The sequence below is a fragment of the Rhinolophus sinicus genome, chromosome 2 (genome assembly GCF_057876585.1).
Source record: "Rhinolophus sinicus isolate RSI-liver-muscle chromosome 2, RSI-T2T, whole genome shotgun sequence".
NCBI lineage: Eukaryota > Metazoa > Chordata > Mammalia > Chiroptera > Rhinolophidae > Rhinolophus > Rhinolophus sinicus.
Window position 1 is genome coordinate 168,934,301 of NC_142502.1, and position 20,508 is coordinate 168,954,808.

General features: G+C 33.2%; 1 protein-coding gene across 18 annotated transcripts in view; it reads right to left on the bottom strand.

Moving 5' to 3' along the window:
• BIRC6 (baculoviral IAP repeat containing 6) overlaps nt 1-20,508 on the bottom strand; it is a 203,621-nt gene that overhangs the window by 51,737 nt on the left and 131,376 nt on the right. For all 18 annotated transcript variants that reach the window (XR_012496300.2, XM_019741699.3, XM_019741694.3 and 15 more), the window contains 12 exons: nt 19,898-20,177; nt 18,777-19,033; nt 18,440-18,548; nt 15,772-15,993; nt 13,994-14,774; nt 12,501-12,644; nt 11,929-12,058; nt 7,376-7,507; nt 6,279-6,446; nt 5,004-5,177; nt 3,519-3,715; nt 1,401-1,701 (listed from right to left, as the gene is read on the bottom strand). Coding sequence is in view for 17 of the 18 variants with exons in the window: in XM_019741699.3 (XP_019597258.2) it covers nt 1,401-1,701; nt 3,519-3,715; nt 5,004-5,177; nt 6,279-6,446; nt 7,376-7,507; nt 11,929-12,058; nt 12,501-12,644; nt 13,994-14,774; nt 15,772-15,993; nt 18,440-18,548; nt 18,777-19,033; nt 19,898-20,177 (2,895 nt within the window). In the remaining variant the exon portion in view is untranslated. The remainder of the gene's footprint in view (nt 1-1,400; nt 1,702-3,518; nt 3,716-5,003; nt 5,178-6,278; nt 6,447-7,375; nt 7,508-11,928; nt 12,059-12,500; nt 12,645-13,993; nt 14,775-15,771; nt 15,994-18,439; nt 18,549-18,776; nt 19,034-19,897; nt 20,178-20,508) is intronic.

The window sequence follows — 20,508 nt, forward strand, 5'->3', positions numbered from 1 at the left end:
AATATTCATTTCTGTTTAGGGTTACATCTGCTGTCTCATAATAGAGTCCTAAAATACAATGGTTCTTACCCCTCTATATACTTAAAAAATCAGATCAATTAGAAATTCCTGATCTACTAAAGTATATAAAATTTTATATGAAACCAAACAACCAGGACTATTTAGTGTGTAGAAGCTGTAATTTAATAAAAAATATTATAAAAACATTTAAAACACTGTCAACACTTTTTAAGAATTCCATCAATATCAAAATACTAAAGAAAAAGAATGTACTTGGAATATTCAACAGCATAAGAATTACAGGATCCACAAATAAATTCAGTTTTATTAGATTAAATATATTTTGTGGTACAGGGTCTAACAGCGTATTCTTTCTAAATGGCATGTGAAAGTTATCATCTCTAATCAAAACGATGTGACCTTAAAATAACAAAAAAATATTAATTTTCAAATAGATGAACTGAAGAATTCAAGGTTAAACCAAATGAAAAAAACTAGAAGTATGATTTTTCTTTGTTTCCATCTATTAAATAAAATTGCCAGCCCAACTGAAACAAATCACGTTTTTTATTATTATTCTATATGATTATATTATTAAATATATTATCATGTAACATTTTGTTATGTTCTTTTCCTCATTCTGTTCTCTCTAATCTAATATTGCTACCAGATTAACTTTCTTAAAAAAAATTCTCATCACATCACCAATTGATATGCTTTGATAGACCTTTACTGCTATTCAGAACAAAATCTGAAGTTCTTAATAAACCTTTCCATGATGTTACCAATATCAACTTTTAAAATGAGCCCTCAATGCTGCTTTTTATGCAAATATTCATCTGCCAACTTATCACTTCTTATATACTCTAAGCATACAAATACCGCTGAAACCATTCCTTCTTCCTGAAATAACTCATCTCAACCTTAGTTGACTCTATCCTTTATCGCCCCCCACACCAAAAACTGCTATGCTTCTTTACTCCTATCATTGGGTATCAAGGAAATCACCTCACACCTACAAGCCTCCATCATGTTGTACCTCTCAAGGCTTTTGTAACTTTGGAACTCCATATGTTTATACTCGTATACATTCCTCATTGCTTTTGCTGGAGGACACTGGCTACTAGAGAATCTAAATACCTGCTTCATCTTTAAATCCCTCCAGTGATGCCCAGCAGTTTTATAAGCACTCACTAAATCACTTCTGAATGAATAAAGAAATGAAAATGAAGATAACTAAAGATTTATTATGTTTATTATTGGAACTAAGTTGCCAACAACAAATCATCTAGTAACTGAACTGTGAAAGCAATAAATGATGATGAATGATAGGCAATGATCTGAATAACTTTTACACAACCCACCTATGTAAAGTTTCATTAATAACACTGGACACTTACTTCCTTCTCCATCATCTGTCACTCCCAATACCAATCGAAGGAGGCACTGGGCATGTTTTCTCTCTTTTAGTAGCACTTCAGCATAGCCCGGAAGACGAAGAAATAATCCAAAAGCAGCCAAAGAATGGGCAGGTATGGGAGACATGGTCTGTACTGCTGACTTGATAGGTGGAGGTTCAGCCGCAATGGTTTCTGGTGCTTCATAAACTAATTCCCCCGATTGTTCAATGGTCACCCATTCAAACTGATCACTGTCCTTTGGCTTCTCCTGAGTGGTAGATGTTACAACTGGGGCACTCACCTAAAGAAGAAAAAAAAAACTTGTTTTGGCTATATGTATGTTTCTATACCAGGCTCAAATTAATGATCTGACTTCAAATTATCTCTTTAAAATATAGGAATATGAAGATCAATACAGAGACTTGTTGTTGTTGTTTTTTAAAAAGAGTTCCCAAACATAGGAGTTACATAATATCGTTAAGTATGGTGGTATCTGCCATTTTCTCCTTTGTAATGAGGTAAGTATCTACAGACAGATTTTTTGAGACTATCCTGTTTCCCCAAAAATAAGACCTAGCCGGACAGTCATCTCTAATGCGTCTTTTGGAGCAAAAATTAATATAAGACCTGGTATTATTTTAATTTTTGCTGCAAAAGACGCATTAGAGATGACTGTCCGGTTAGGTCTTATTTTCGGGGAAATACGGTAGGTAAAAATTTTGTTTCTCACCAAACTTTGATCCATTAGAACTAGCATTTTCATACTTCTTGCCTAAAATAATAATTACTACCTTTTAATTCTATCATTCCTTCTACATTTATTAGTTGACACTGAGCTGTATCTAAAAATGTTCCCTTCTTTCCCATCTATTTATTCATTCATTTATTAATTTATATCAATATGCATTCTAATTTTATTCTGTAGGTCATAATCTATTACTGTATTATTTTGTTTGATGCCCAAATAGAATTAGACTTGGTTCGTAGGACCCCCTTAAAGCAGGTGTCTAAGCTGATATCTAAGCTGATCTTAGATATTCCCTGCCCTAATCCTAGAATTTTTCCAAGATGAACAGGACTTGAGAATGTGACTCTAATTGGAAATAGAGTCTTTGTAAATGTAATCAAGTTAAAATGATGTCCTACTGGCTTAGGGTAGACCCTAAATCCAATGACTAGTGTTCTGATAAGGAGAGATACACACACAAACAAGAAAGATGAGCATGTGAAAACAGGCAGAAATCAGAGTGATGCCGCTGCAAGCCAATGAATGCCATTCACTGCCAGCAACCATCAGAAGCTAAGAAGAGGTAAGAAAGAATTCTCCTCTAGAGCCATTGAAAGATGTCTCTGTTGACACCTGATTTTGGATTTACAGCCTCCTAAACTTTAACAGAAAAATTTCTGTTGTTATAAGCCACCAGTTTATTACAGCACCCCTGGGAAACTAATACAGGCACATATATACTAAGTACATGAAATCAGAGAGAATAATTCCCCTACCTTATTCAACAAACATAAAGAGTTTTGTGTTTCAATTTACAACTTTCCATGCACCATACTTCCCCTCACTGACAAAAGAAAACTGAATATACACAGGTCAATAACAGCAACATTAATGAGCAGGTGAACAGGTTAAAGTAACATTTTTTTAAACTATCTAAAGCAGAAATGGCACCAAAAGAGGGAAAAAAGTTAAGTAAAAGACACAGCGTATTCAGGTAGAAGTATACACTACTATTTTACTCTCCCATTTACAGTAATATCCCAAATTAACATCACACCTAAAGAAGCATAAGAACAAAAACATTACAGTGTGAAAACCATAAAATCAAGGTAAATGCTACAGTGTATTGAGTTTGGCAAATGGGCTCAATCTTCAACGTTTCTTCAGTACTTACTAATTCACACAAAGCTCTGTATAGGTGGATCTTTGAAACATTTATACAACAGTCAGACTATAAGTGAAAGGGTACTTCCGAAAGATTAACGTAATTTAAAAAGCAAACAAAATATGTCTCAAAAAAACTGGGGGAAAAACTTGTAAAAGAAAAAACAAACAAACGAACAAAGGGCTTTGCCATGGAATGATATATTCAATTAGGAATCTTATCTTACCTGCTGAATTACTTCTGGATAGAGCATAGGTAGTCTTTCTGCAATAAGGGCCAGTCCACCCATTCCTGCAAAAACTTGTAAAGGTGACTGAATAGGACAGGTTTCAAGCAACGATTCATCTAATATCCCATCTATACATTCATCACTTGGAGTGAGAGCCTCATCTTCTGGACAGCTACCAAGTAAATCTCCATGATCTAGAACAATAAATTATAAATGATAGATAAAAAAGAATCTCTTTTTATAATACTCTTCCATTTTCAAAGCAGATATTGTTGTCATCTCTTAAACCAACAAAAGAGCAAAACTATCTTGTTATTCAGATATAGCTGTATGAAAGCCAGCTGTTATAAAAATGTTTAAATTAAATGACTTTTGATGTTGCCTCCTATCATCTTGCTACTCAACCTATGGTCCAGGAACCAGTAGCACTGGCATCACTGGAGACCTTCTGAAATGCAGAATCTCAGGTCCCCTCCAGACCTACTGAACAAGAATCTGCATTATAACGGCGTTATGTAATTCATAAGCATATTGACGTTTGAGAATCATTGTCCTTCGGAGCACAGTTGTACATTAACATTCTGTGTAAAAATAAGCCCTCAGAGACTTAAACAGAAAATATTAATATATACACATGCCATGCTCTAAAGAATCCAATTAGAAAAAAACTGAATAATGACAAAAACTTCTTACTGAAAACTAAAAATTATACCATGTTGGTTTAACTTTGAATCACAAACAAAAAAGGTTAGTATATTCACACATAACTAGACCATATAAACATTAAAAAAGACAATCCTGCTGAAACTTTGGGTAAAGGAAATGTACTAAAATTTACTCAAGAAAGCAAAAGGCTAATAATAATTAAGTACTGAACTTTAATCATGAGAAAATTGAAGGTAAAGTAAGATGGTATCATATGCACACACTGAAAATTATTGCTTACATAGCATTTATAATAGTGAAAATTGGAAACAATCAGAATATTTCAACAACTGGGGGAAAGATCCATTCTGTTACATCCGTATTAAAAAATAGGCAATAAAAATGCACATTTAGAAACATTTAAGGGAAAATATAAGTAAAAATTAAAATGTTAAGAAAATATATGATCCCAGTTCTGTTTGAGGGGGAAAATGTTTATAAGCATAAATACCACTCTACATAAATTATCAGCAAATTGAAAATTCTGAATTGGTGTTCTCACTTTGATTATAAAATGATAAACGATTCACTTTGGCACATGGAAAAATAATGTAGAAATTAAAGCATGTGCTCATAAAACAACTGATAAGAGGAATTAAGATAAATTTCCAATGGAAATAATGGCAATTTTTTATACTTACAAATAACTCAGTCATAAAGAAAAATATCTTTGCCTTAAGTTAATGTAAGAAAAGCAGAGGTAAATTAAGTCATCAGTTATAGAAATTCCTGCCTCCTCGGATTAAGACTAATTCTAAAGGAATGTCATACACATACCTTTTTCAGGGTGTAGTCTTTTAAAAGAATCTGTTTTTGACAGACTTGGATCTGTGATAACTCTTGATCCCAATTTAACAGTCAGATCTATTGAGCGGTAACCCTGAGGGAGTTTTCGGTCATACAGGAGAGTCAAAAGCTGGGCAAGGGTCATTTCAGCTGGCAATGGCTGGCCTAAAAATGACAGAATTAAGTTAAACCTAGAATCCAAGAGGGAGACATTTACTTGATTCAATTTTACTCAATTACATAATGCTTTAACTGAACTATATGTAGGAGTTAAATTCTGACACCAAATTTAAAACAATTTAAAATCAGCCCATGGCAAGTGTACAAAAATTAAATCCTTCTAATACGTGTATAACAGTGTCTGTAGAAAGTGTTAATCAGTCTCTAACTAAATTACACCAATATCTTCTGAGCCACAGCAAATAGAAACAAAGAAACAGACATTCCTATATACCTGGGGCTGGCAAATCTTTTTCACAAAAGGCCAAATAATATTTCAAGCTATGGGAGGCCATATGGTCTCTGCTGCAACTACTAACTCTACCACTGTAGCATGAAAAACAGCTATGGACAATACATAAATAAATAGGCATAGCTGTATTTGAATCAAATTTTTTTTTATAAAAAAAGGTATCCAATCCACCTGCAAGGGTCATTTCAGCTGGCAATGGCTGGCCTAAAAATGACAGAATTAAAAATGACATCCAATCCACCAGCCATAATTTTCTGATCTCTGCTAGATTTAAATTAATGTAAAGCTAAGAATGAAAACCCATTCAAAGTTAGTTGGAAATCTGATTATAACACAAAAATGGAGATAAAATGGTTATTACCTTGACTAATGAAAAGTATATTGGTCAAAGAATATGTTTTAGCTGCAGAGAAAATACTGCTTAGCCATCAGTGATACATCTAAGTGTTCTAACTGTTAGAACTGGTTATTGAAAATTTGCCTCACCATGCTTTCTATATAACTTGTTATGAACTCTCTAAAACATTAATTTTGATAAATAATTTTATGGCACATTGACAGCAAAATTTAGGAAGCTAGTAAAGCATAAACATGCAACATTGTAGTGTTAAAACGGATATGTAATAGGCTACTCCCTTTTTTGTTCTCACTTCTCTTGTACTGTATGGACAAAGTCAGTAACTCATTTATCTCATCTATATCACCTGATTAAACATCATTGTGGTGACTACACATCTGATTTATACAGTTGTAAGATAATAATTTCTTAGATGTTTTATTACTGTGAACATTACCTGCCAAGAGTTTGTGGAACAGGTGAAACACTGGGACAGTAATTATTTTGTTGGCAGTCTCTGCTCCTGAGGAAGCACTTCCTATTTTATCAGGCATTGTCCTCCCCCTCCTGGATGGTGGGCGAGGTGGTGTAGCTGACACAGCACGCTTAGATTGGGATTTCAGCCCTGAAAGTTAAAAATCAGTAAGATTCTATATAGCCAACACACTAATGAAGTGAAAGTGTATTTCTATGATATTTTAATAAAGCGCCACATTCCTAACTAACACAAAAAGATAGAAATGTTTCTTCTAATCTAATATCAGATTTCCTGATTCTATTTGTCCTTCACGACATTCCACAAATTATTTTGGCTGCATTTGTAACTATTTTCCAAGAAAGTAAAAAACATTGCTACCTACTACACTCTGTGAGATACACACGACCATCTATTTACTAAAAAGCAGTTTTGTGCAAAATGTGTAGGAAATCCTGTGTTCCTAATTTTTCTCTGAGATAGAATAAACGAGTAAAGATCTACAATTGGAGGAGTAAGGTACACTGAACTTTCTCTTTTTAACTAAAATAACAGCACTTACATCAAGGAATATATCCTCCAAAATTACCGGTTATCTTGGCCATTATATCTTCTTCCCGCACCTAATAGTACAAACTTGTTTTTCAACCAATTTTCTGTTAATTACGTCTTCCAATTTTATGTAATGAACACAACATCATAAATGAAATCTAGTGAATACTTTTTCAGTTTGCTTTTTTAAAACAGGGAGCTTATAAAAAATTCCCTGACACTTAGTGGATTTGTAGGAGTATAATTCTCTGTACAGTGTCAAGTTGAAATGCAGTATCTAAACAATTCACACAAGTTCAAGAACTAATGAAATATAGTAAGCTTTGGACAGAAAACAAGTTTAATAACTCCACTGCCAAAGAGTAATAAATTTCTGGTATAATAGTTTTATATCTAGTACTAAGATACCATTTTAAATCAGCTTTCTACATTAATACTTATTATTACAGAAAGTTCCTATAAATGGACATTGTTCTATTTTATAGAAACCCAAACAAAATCAAGATTATAAAAAACAGAAAGCACACCTGAAGCAACAACAACACTGTAATTGTCCTGAAATCCATTTTCCGCCTTAACTTTTTCTTTCTCTTCGTGGTTTTTCTTTTCTTTGTCATCTTTTTGTTCACTAATTAACTTAGCAGTGATACTTGGTGTATCTGTAAGAAAATGTTATGTAAAATACATTGCTTTTCAAAATCATTAAGGGAAGCAATAAACATCTCGGGAAGATTATACAAGATTAGGGGTGGCCCGGTGGCTCAGGTGGTTGAAGTACTGTGCACCTAAATCTGAGGTCGCCGATTCGATTCCCACATGGGCCAGCGAGCTAAGACTGTGAATGAACAATGGCTCGACTTGGAGCCGGCTGACGTGAACGACTGCCTCAGCTGGGTGGAGCCCAAGGCTCACAATACCAACATGGGCCAGGGAGCTGTGTCCTACACAACCAGACTGAGAACAATGGCTTGAACCGGAGTTGGTGGGAGGTGGGGAGAAAGGAATAAATTTAAAAGAATAAAATAAAACAAATAAAAACAAGGAAGACTTTTAAAAAATCATATACAAGATTATATTACCACTAATATGTAGGCAATGTAAATGAATTTAGAAGAAATATTATGAGGCAAACTCTGATATTCAATCCTGCTAATATCAATGAAAGGGAATCACCACTGCTCTTAAGTTAGGATACTTAAAATCCAATCTCTGGGAAACATTACATATTACAATAGTATTAGGTTGGTGCAAAAGTAATTGCGGTTTAAAAGGTCAAAAATAATTGTAAAGGGAGGACGGGTGGCTCAGTCTGTTAGAGCACGAGCTCTTGGCAATGGGGCTGCTGGTTCGATTCCCACATGGGCCAGTGAGTTGCGCCCTCCGCAACTACAGTAAAGTCAATGAGCTGCCGCTGAGCTCCTGGGTGGCCAGATGGCTCAGTTGGTTGGAGGGTGGGCTCTCAACCACAAGGTTGCCGGTTCCACTCCTTGACTCCCACAAGAAATGGTGGGCTGCGCAACTAACAACGGCAACTGGCCCTGGAACTGAGCTGTACCCTCCACAACTAAGATTGAAAGGACAACAACTTGACTTGGAAAAGTCCCGGAAGTATACACTGTTCCCCAATAAAGTCCTGTTCCCTTTTCCCAATAAAATCTTTAAAAATAAAAAATAAAGAAAATAAAAATAAATAATTGCAAAAACCGCAATTACTTTTGCACCAACCTAATACTACCTCTGGAGGAAATGAAAATCATTATCATGAAAATTTGCTTCATTTTAGGCATAGTTCAATCTGCTTGCTACCTAAATCTAACCTGTTCCTCAAAACATGTATATCAAGGATATTATTTTCAAAATAAGGAAACAGCCTTAACAAGGTTACTGACAATCTGTAAAGGGCAAATATGGAATTCAAGTTCAGGATTCATTCTAAAGCATTACATTAGACTTCTACTTATTCTACAAATGGGAGTACAAAGGAACAAATTTCAGTAACAGAGATTTCTTGTTCTGATATTTTTATTTAGTTAGGAATCTTACAACAAAGTTATATGTTTTACTAGCACTTTAGAAATGAAATCTAAGGACTTTCATAGATAGCTATTACTCTCTGAATTAATATTTTCTTTTGTTACGTTGAAATATAGTATACTATTGAAAATCATGAAAATAAATGGAGACCATACAACGATCTGATTTAGCCATTAAGAAATCCAAAAAGCTAGATGAACTTTTCTGTTATTAGGAATGGTTTTTACTAAGTGGATATAGTTGATACAAATTTTCTTTTTACTATTCTAACTTAACACAATTATGACCTAACGATTTATTATAAAGTTAAAAAGTTAAAATGATCATATGATCATAGCATCTTTTGTGTTATCCTCTATTTTACAGCTTTCTATAACTACTGGAAAATGTCCCAGTGTTCTCGATTTTTGGAGCTGCTTCCGAACTACAGATTGCCTTTGACAGTTTATGCTTCTATAAAATTAAAAAAATTTTTTTAACACCTTAAGTAATAAATACATTAATACAACAATACATTTTACTTTCTCACAAAAACAACCAAGTAATCCAAAATGGAAAAAGTTACAGAAGTCAGAGTGAAATACATAAGTAATGGAAAACTCACAAAATTAATTCATAGCATAATCAGGTAGAAAAATATGTAAAGATCATTAGGTGATAAGAATGTATTTGGTGTTACCTCAATAAATGCCATTCAGACAATAAAAGATATCACTAACAAAAAGTTTTATCAACTTTCTGTTTAAAATTGTTCTGGTTTGGATTTCTACTCTGGCCAGTATAAAAGAACAAAGACCAAATTTACTCTCCCACCTGAAATAACTAGAATTAGAAAAATGTATGAAGTAACAGCTTTCAGACACTAGGCATCAGGAAGGCAGGACAGTGGTATCTGGGGGAATGAAATCAAATGAGCTTAGCCCTCGGACTGCTCCAGTTTATTGCCTGGAGTGTTTCCCAAAACACAGCCCAGCACAACCAGGGGTCACCTAAGGTGCAGATACAGAATTGGGAGTCCAGAAAAACAAAGGCTGGCTGCAGTTTGCAGGGCACAATGCTAGGTTGGAAAGATAATAGTATGATATAAATTATCCGAATTTTAAAATAGAGGGCAAAAACACAGGCGGAAAAATGGAACAAAGCTTCAATGAGATGTGATACAACTTCAACAGGCCTAGTAAATGTGGAATTGGAATCACCAAAAGAGAGGAGAGACATGGGGAGAAAGTATTTGAGAAAACAATGGTAAAAATATTTCCAAATCTGGTGAGATCCCACAGATTCAAGAAAGTCAACAAAGTTAAATCATAAGGAAACATGGAGAAAACTGCAAGGCACATAGTACTCAAGTTGCTTAAAACCAATGATAAATAATTTTCAATTACTTGTTTTTATACATGTTGATAAAATATATATACACTTATGAAACATATTGGCTAAAGATCATTAACACACTTTTACAGGCAGGACTAAAATACTGGTAAATAAAGGTTAAATTCAGTTTTTGTTTTTTTTAATATTTGCTCAGGACAACTCTTTGTTGGACTTTCTACTGGGATATAGTATTATTCTAAAGCAGTCAGTTTATTTTTAAAAATTATTAGGTAATAAAGGGAACTTACCTGTAAAATAGTCTAAATAATATGACATTTTTGAAAACAGCATTCTTTTATAGCAAAGATAAACAAAAATTGTTAAATTTCCAGTTAGTTTGTAATATAACATCTATCCTTTTCCATTACCAAGTTAAAGGTATGAAATCTCAATAACCTAATTTCAGTATTCTTCATTTCCTTCCTTCATTTAATTAACTAATTTCTCATTTTTTTCCTACATCTTTTAAAAGAGACAACTTTAAGGCTATGTTAGAAAAAAGTTTATAAAATCCTATTTTCAGAAAAACACCTGCAACAGATACGGTGAACATTTTTAAATAAGAAAAAAAGTTATTTATATAGTATTCTGCCATTTTATTGTAAACTTTATTGTAATTTGTAAAAAGGTAAAAATTACACTTTTATGCACACTTGTAGTAAATGAAGTGAATAAAACTGGAAAAGAATAGTTTCTACCTTATCTTCTCAGAGTGATCATATCCATTCACATAGTTTAACTTACTGTTTGCATATGGTAACAACTCCCAAATCTCTTCAACCCAGTCCTTTATTCTAAACTTAGGTTTATATTTACAACTAATAGATAGTTCCAGCTTTTTGTGAGGTATTCCTAACTTTCTTCAGTTCTAATATATACAGATAGAAACATATTTACGTTAAAATGCAAACAGTTAAATTTCCAGCTTTTTTAATCTGATGACATACATAAGATCATAAATACTTTGAAGGGAAGAATATGTGTCTGGCTCACTTTTACATCCCTAGGACAAATTACAAATAGCAGCTACTCGAATTTATTCACTGGTTAGGATTTCTGAGAGGCAATAAACTCAAACCATCCACAGTTGATTTGCATTTTGCCATCAAACACTATGATTTTTTTAATACATTTATAACCTGTATGTTGTTTAAAGGCATCATTTGAAAGCTTTTGAAATACAGGCAAGAAACCTAGGGGAAATGTTCTTCACTGACGATTATAAACAATAAGGTCACCAATAAATTTTACCTACTTATTTTCATCTTTTGACCACTCATTTATTCCCTAGATTTAGTAAATGTTTATTACTTAAAATGCTGTCATCCAACCTAATATCCTGGAATTCATCTCCTATATACAACCAGATAGTTTATTGTGAGAAAATTCTATCAACGGCTTCCTCCAACAGCTTGTCTACATTTCTAACTACCCATTATGTCATAACTATACATCACACTCATTACACCAAAAAAACTACAGGTGCTGGCATATACTGTACATTTTGTCTTCATCAGCTACTTACTCATGCTTCAAAATGTGACGATATCCTGACCCTTTCTAGCCATTAAATGAGTGAATGGATGCAATAAAACAAAGTTATAAAAGTAATAAAATTCCATGTACATCTAACATAAGGTTAAAGAAAACCTAATTCTTGAATTTGACTTGCCTGACACTCTGTCAAGAACTTCTGATAACGTTGTTGAGACTGGCAGATGAAGTGTACGGAACTTGTGGCCTGCTCCATACATCGGATGCTGGATGACATGGCTAGTAGCATTAATTCTACCCTTGTACAGCTGAAAATTAATTAAAAAGAAATCAAAACGTGATTTTTTGATATACATATAATTACAAAAAACTTCAAAAGTATAAAATAAAAAATTCAATAATACATACAAAATATAAAGGGCTTGTTTCATATGTTTCTTTAAACGTGGCACATTTGCCATTTGATCTGTTGATTAACTTTTGCTTTAGCACTGTTGTACCTAATATTATGTCATTTTCCCCCAAATCAAATTATAATATTCAAGGAAAGGTATAATTATGTTATTCTAGGTGGGTAGGGTTAACCAAAGGGAATTTTTTTGTCCCATCATGAAGTATAAAAGATGTTTAGTTTCAGTTTGCTATATTAGAAATTGGACTGTAGAGATAACTACAAGCTCTGACGTGAAATTATAAAATATCTTTACACACAGCTAATTATTACAGATTTAATTTAACTTAAAAACTCACTGGACAGGGAGACTGAAGAAACATTGTCACTTTCTCATCCTCTAGCATCAACTGCAAAAATAATCTACGTATAAACCCTGAAATGTTCCCTGATGTTGGAAGGTTCCCTCGTTGAGGAGATGTCTGAAATAGTTCACAAAGAACCTGGCGAGGAAAGAGATTCAAAAGTTAAATGCAGTATTTATTTGCAGCTTTGTACTTCAAAGAATAAAGAGGAAATTAAGAATGTGAATTAATAAGTATATCTGAATACATTAAATCGCAATAAAGAATACATTATTTCATCTGAAAATATATGAACACAGAAGTAGATAAAAAGTTAACAGTGCAACAAAAATTTCTGTGGATAAGATAAATAACTACTATAGGGTTTTTATAAATACGTATCATAACCAACTTACTTTTAACTTTAGTCAGTATCAATGTGGTTACAATACAATAAAAATTATGAAAGCAATGGGACACAAAGTTTCACGCTATCCAAAGGCATAAACCAAATTTTCAAATACCCATATTCATAGCCTTGGTTAACAATAGTAATTTAATCATTTCCTTTTAATTAGGCACATTAAGCAGATATATTTTCCCAATATTAATTACTTTAGGCAGTGAAGTGTTAATAAAGTTAAATCATTCAGTAATTTTTGAAAATTATGATAGCTATCTTTCTAGATATTAATAAAGTTTGATCTGAATAAGCAGTAACAAGTAAAGAGGTAACAAAAGAAGCTGGTATTTATTCATGTCTACAATGTTTCAGACAGAATTAATGCTAGGTACTTTGTATACATTACAACACTTAATTTTCTCAAAAAAATCTTTGAAGCAAGTATTACTAACCCTATTTTATACGTTGAACAACTTGTTGAAGCTAGAAACTACAGGTAGAAAGGATCAGAATGCAGCAAAAAGCAACAATAATTTTTCTTGAAATAATCCTAGCTTTCAAGATTTTTAGCCCCATAGACTTAACACAATAAAATCATCTTTCACATTTTTAATGTGATTTGTCAGGAGTCTCCTATCTAAAACCTACTCTGGTGTCTGCTTCATTAGAACCAAACCAACACTTGCAGCAATCTGGTTACAACAAAATGCACTGCCTTACTGTAGATGAGGCACTCAATGACCACCATCAAGTGGCCCATCCTGTTCCAGCAGGTAAAGTGTTGTTCTTTGTGTCTGTTCTTTTTATTTGGGGGACTTTTTAAAAGGCTGATTGTATGACCTATAGCTAGAATCTTGGTGAATTTGCTCATTATATCATCAACGAGAATAACTGATTTATGTGACAGCTGAGGGGAGGAGGAAGGAGGTATCAGTACTATATTTTAATTATGGTTTAAATTCAGATCCTTAAACATATGCACTCTAAACTTTACTATCACCTGGCCTTCATATATGACCCTTTCTCAACTAATTTCACTACTGCTATTTGACAACATATTAAAATAATGAGACACCTAAGTCATACGCCAGTTTTTTTACTTTACCTGTGCCATCAGCTTTTGATTATTAGGGTGGCATGAAATGCACTGCAGAAAGAATGCAACAGTTGCATTCTCAATCGCTGTCCTCTGTTGTGTAGTCAATCCTGCTGTAGTAGCTGAAGAAAGAGAAGCTGATCTTGCACTGGGCTGTTGTGCACCTAAATGATGTCCTCCAGAAGTGGACCCAGAGTGACACAATAAAAACAGAAGTGCTGTCCATAGTGGATTGACTTCAGATCCACCGAGCCAATCTTTCATAATATGGCTATTGCCAACTTCTGTCAAAAACCTAAGAATAGGAGCAACCAGGTCTGCTGTGACAGGCATCTTATTACACTGTTGTGAAACATGATGCCGCCTGAGTTTGTCCTGGGAAGCATCTATTGACTGACCATTGCATTCTGAGTAAGAAATGTGGCTAAAGCAGAAACTAGCCAGACTCCTCACAAGAAGAGAAGGCAAACCTGAGTCCAATAATTGTTTGATAGCTTCTGGAGATTGAGAAGAGGAAGCAAGGGTTGCCAAATGTGATTCCGTTAGTGTAAGAGGCGCTTGTGCATTTTTAGAGTCATCTGTTAAAGATGAACTAAGATCTTGCTTTTTGCTATCATCTGTCATGGATAGTCTGTGGTGACACTGCATTGGAGGAGGGGTAATTCCCATCCAGCCCATGAGCAAGGAAAAATAACTTGGGTGTATGTGACACATTGAGCAAAGCAGACTGTCAACAGCTTTCTTCAAAACCATATTGCAGGGAAGAGACATGGACCAATTAAAAAGTAACCTAGGGGAATAAAAGGTATCATGTTAACAACGCATATATATACATACATTTTCTTTTTACAAAGACCTCACTATTCCAAATATTTCTATTAGAGCTCAATCTATATACTCTGATGAAAATTATACAGTTTATTTAGCATAAATATTACTACATTATAAGATTTCAGGAAGACTGCTTATTTATGCATTTAGGTAAATTAGAAGTTAGGCTTATAAAATGAGTACAGAAAACCAAGAGATCTATATATTAAAATGCTTCTACCATTCTCTGTATGACCTCAAAAAAGTCATATAAAGAGACAATGAAAAATTATACCATGGAAATGTTTAGATCAAATTTGATATGATTAATGGATTAAACCAAAACTATTAGTGAGTTTTACTAATTAATCATGGATTACAGCAACGGGTAGGGCCAAATATGAAAATGAGAGTAGCAGACAAAAGGCCAATGTTTTATGAGTCACGGAACTCTTCAGAAATAAATAAAATATTCTGCTACAAACGTAGCAGGTATCAGGCAAGAAGTTCAGCAAAGTCTTAGCTGAGTACGGTGAAGAAATGTGGGTAATGGGAACTATTCATCAGAAGAACAATCATCACCGGTATCTAAAAAGTAGTAAGAACAACTAATCGTAAAAACTGTCTGAAGTTATTAACTCTTTCAAAATTTCTAACCATGCTTTTCCTCCACAATTGCACATTAAAGATAAGGAATCTGAAGGGTAAATTTGCTAATAGGAGAAACACTATGAATTGTAGGAGCACATACGTTAAACATTCTGATTTTAGGTGAGAAAAGCAGGCAGTGACTCTAATATATCTGAAAACATGAAGATAAATTACATTTTTGTAACATCGCATTCCAAAATCATAACTGATTATACTTTCAAAGTATTATTTTTATCCTAATAAGCATATAAAATACAATTTCATCAAGTGAAAACCAAAATGATCTAGCACTGGGGGAAAAAAAGGATTTCAAAAGTTGTACTTACTCAAAGAGCTCTCGGTCCAGCAGTGCTGGTAAATCATACTCCACAAGCAGTTCATAACTATGCCACAGAATAGCTGCCACACAGTGCAAATGAGAAGGAGATGGCATTAGAAGACCGTACTCTACAGCTGAAGAGTTAGAGCACACGTAGCTCGTCCTGCCACTTCTCTTCACAGCAGCCACTCTTGCAGAATCACTGACCCATTTTAACAAGGCCTGAATTCTTAAAAGAAAATGAATTCAAATAACCAATTATACCACGACTGACATTTAATATGGATAAACATCACACTGCATGCAAGCAATGTATATTGAGAATAATATACTAATTGTTCTTGACAATTTTAATCTAAAATAAGAGGGACAAGGAATTATACAATAATTCTAGTTTTCCAATAACCTGACCAATCTTAACCAGTAAGTATTTGAGATAACACAACTCTAATTCAACAAATAAACATTGATTCTTACTTCATTTATAAAAAATGTAAATATCTAGAATTACAGGATATACAGCTTAACAAACTCACCCTCTCTTCTAAATTTCTCTCTTCTCTTCTAACAAACCCAAACAACCTAGAGCAGTAATCTTGGGGTGATTTTTTATTGTGCAGAATTTCATGCAACCAATACAGCATGTTTCACACTTCTGTCCCCACCCATTAAATACTAGTACCAGCCACTCCCCTTCCTTCACTCTGACAACAGAATATAGCACCAACATATGTATTTTTTAAAGTACCACCCTACCCTCTGTCCCCTGGAGCTGGAAACCACTGAGACCAAAATAATTTTTAAAGCAATAATGCTTTGGAGTTTGTATTAAGAAAAAGAAAATGGGATAAGATTCATTGTCAAGTTCTTAAAACACTGTTTATATTTGCTGCTGTTTCCTTTCAAATTTGTATTTTAAACCACCAGATTCTTTGCTTCAAGGTAAAAGAAATGGGGATAGGAAAGTATATAATACTACTTAATTCCTCTCTCTACCCTGAAGGACAGAAGAATAAGGACCTTTAAATTTCATTTGATAAGAAATATAGACAAGTCAGAGAAAGGAGATGAGACAATTAAAAGTAGCATTTTCTCAGTCAATAAAGCCAACAATCTTGTCATTAATTTCACTTCTTAACCATTTACGTTTTAAAAAGTATAATGCAACGAAAATAGTTTTATTAAGGGAAATTTTCTTTTTGTGACAAAAATAAAACTATTGAAACTTGAATAATAAGAAACATATTCTAGAAAAATATTTAATACTAATTTTTTAACCCTATTTACCATTATGATTCAACTTTGGCACACATTCCTGTATGTTTTATCAAAAAATATTTTAATCTATGTTTAAATATAATATGTAGTCATCATATAACTTATATCAAGCAAAAAGTTTAATGCAAAAGAAGTCAGCCTATTTAGTATTTTGAAGCTATCATGCTGAAAATAAATTTACTTTGTTAAATGTCATTTAAACATTTTTAATCAAGAGAAGGTGAAAGCAACTCGCCTAAAAGAAGTGAAAGCTACCACATTATCGATGATTAACAATTTTTTCCAGGTGCCTTCCCTGCCTGGCACTCTCTCTATTCCATACCCCCAAGTCTAACCTATGTAAATCTTCAACTATGAGACTGCTGTCTCCCCAACCCTGAGATCAAAAAGCCAAACTCATTTAACTTGGTCTTTCTAATATCCTTCCCAGTGCCAGACATATAGCAGCTATACTTATAAATACCTATAAAATGAGTTAAGTATCCACCAAATAATTAAACCTGTTAATTTATGAAGAAATTAATACAATATCAAATGATTTTATTTTAAATATAAATTAAACAAAACATTAAAGGACAACGTAACTCAGCAAACAATTTCTAGCACAGTAATTTAGTCATTCTACAAATATGTTCTTCCAATACAGAGGATATACATAAAACTGGAGAATGCCAAACCATCATTCAAAAATGTATCATCTAAGTATGAGTTCTTACCAATGTGGAGACAGAAGACATTAAGGAAGAACTATACTAGTAAGACTCACCTAAAATTACCTATCCTGAAAGAGCATTAAATATTTAGGTGAAATGTTTAGATGTTATTTATTTGGTATGGTAGGTTCGACTTTCTGGTAAGAAGCAAAAGAAAGAGGGTAGAAAATCTAATGAAAAGCTTTCAATGAATATTATAAATAATCAATAACAAGTAATCAATCAAAATAAACATTACCATTATCAAAATAGTCCAAGTACCTAATATAGACACAATATTCCTATATTCATACACATTTAGTAAATATTCCCTAAGATAGATAGTATAATTACAATACCATCAATTTAGAAAGATCCCATCAAAACACAGTTCACAGAAAAATATATTTATTTTTAATATTTTACTCTAATCCATTCCATTTCTCAGAAGCAATAGTGAATAAGAGTTCTATTTGAATTCAAGTTTGCTTAAAATATGTCCAAATACATGAAAATTTATGTTTAGTGATCACAAAAATCTCTAGAAATAACACTACATAAAGCATACAGGTATTTAAATATACAATATAATAAACACTCTTAACTTTTATGAAATGACCTAAGGAGAAAGTATTACAAGTAACATTCACTACATGTGATTGTGTGTATGTGTTACCTTAATTTAAAAACGAGATCGTTATATACCTGTCTTTTGTTCCAGGATCCTGAGTGGTTCCAAGCTGGTAAAGAATATCTATCGTAGAGTCAGAAGAGAGTCCATTCAGTCTTCCAAAAAGTAAAGGACTATTCAAATCTTGCAAAAAAGAATTAAAAGAAAAAGTTTTCTAAATAAGTGAATAAGCTGGGAAGATTTGCTCAATTTATTTTAAACTATTCATTAAAAATAACTCTTCTGTAAATTCTAACAATGGCAAAAAACTCCAAAAATAATGAAACCATAATGGAATTTCAGAAACAGAAGTAATCACAAATATTACATTGTTCAAGTATAAAAATTAAAATAATCGAAGTTAACTGTCACCTGTAGGATCACTGCCTGATGCCGCACAGTTTCTCAGTAGAATGTCAATGAGCTTTAGGCCAATTCGAGTAGACTGTAGTCCTATCTTTACTAGGACAACCTCGATGTTTGGTGAATGCATTCCACAGTATGGGGACATCAATAAGGCGGCACATGTCTGTAGCAGATTAGCAGTAGGTGCAGCTGCACTTGCCATCATTCCTTCCAGATCACTTATGTGAGTAAGGCAGTGATGTAATAACCGTAACCATCCAATACTGAAATACACAACACAAAGTGGCTTATGTGGTCAATTTAAGTAGCTCAAATTATTTCAGGGATAAACAAAAACTTCTTAAAGATTATGCTGTGTTTTTCATAAAGAGCATCAATCTACGTAAAATGAAGTTTTAGAATACTGTAATATCAATAAAGAATTAAACAATAAGTTTCCCCTATGACATAGCAAATAAACATACTTAAATGCTAATAGCATTTAGGAACTGCATGCTTGCTTTTTTATTAGTTAGAAAATGTTTTCATAGATACATATATTTATATGTATAAATACAAACTTGCAAAAATGTGAACTCTTGGCAACTTCAGAATAAAACAGAAATCCTAAATTTTTATCAGAAAAATTTTCAACAAAATAAACCTATAAAATTTTCAGGCAGCAAAATCTACCGGAAGAATGTAAATTAAAGAATATATTCAGGTTCTCGTTTGGTTGGTCAGTTAGTTTGTATGGTTCAAATCTAATCCTTTCGTTGCTTGGCATTTAGGAATTACCATATAAGACTAGGTTCCTGGTCTGCATGGTCAATTTGTATGGTTCAGGTATACTCCTGGTGATAGACATTTGGACATTCTTATATTAAACTACAACCCAAAGAACTGGAACCCACATCCACATATACCACACTGTAGATCATGCCAAGGTTAAACATACATAAATCTCAATTTTAACCAGCCGCACGGTTCTGCTTCTACAGAATTGTCTCTATTACACTTAATAAAATTATGATACTGTATAGCTACCTAAGGAACAAAGAACTTCCTAAACTCTAAAAAAATATGAAAAAAAAAGCCACAGGATAAATAATTTAACAGACATGTTTAAGAGTAAGAAGTAAACATACCTTGTTTTAGATACCTGATCTTCAGATGGAAGAAAGGGATTATTAACTGTTGCTGAAGAAGTGGTACCAAAAGCGGTGAGGCCCAGTAACTTAATTTGTGAAAGACCTAACGTGCTGGCATCTCGTGGACGATGGAGTCTAAGGCAGACAGCAGAGGCTACTTCTGCTTTTACAAGCTGAATTTTTATGTAGGTGAGACCGCTTGTGACCACAGGAGTGGACAAAGGTAGCATATTTACTCCGTCTGCACTTACTTCAACAGACACTGAAGAGGGGCAAGCTGTAGGAAGAAAAAAATTAAACAATCACTAAAGAAAAATTAAACTACACTTCATACGTTAGTGGAAATCCCAGTAAAACAGCAGCTTTCAGTTATATTCATTATAAACTTATTAAAAAAAAAAAAAGACTTACATACTAAATTTTACTTTGTCACTAATTCTCACCATAATTGATTTTGGAGCTATTTTTCCAACATAAAACATGAAATTCACAGTATAATAAAAGTTGTATTTAAAAAGTTCTAACTGCTTCTCGACCTTCTGGCTAAGATCAAGCGTAAAAAATTCTAAGTCACCTAAAAAAAGAGTAACTGAAGATACGCAAACCAC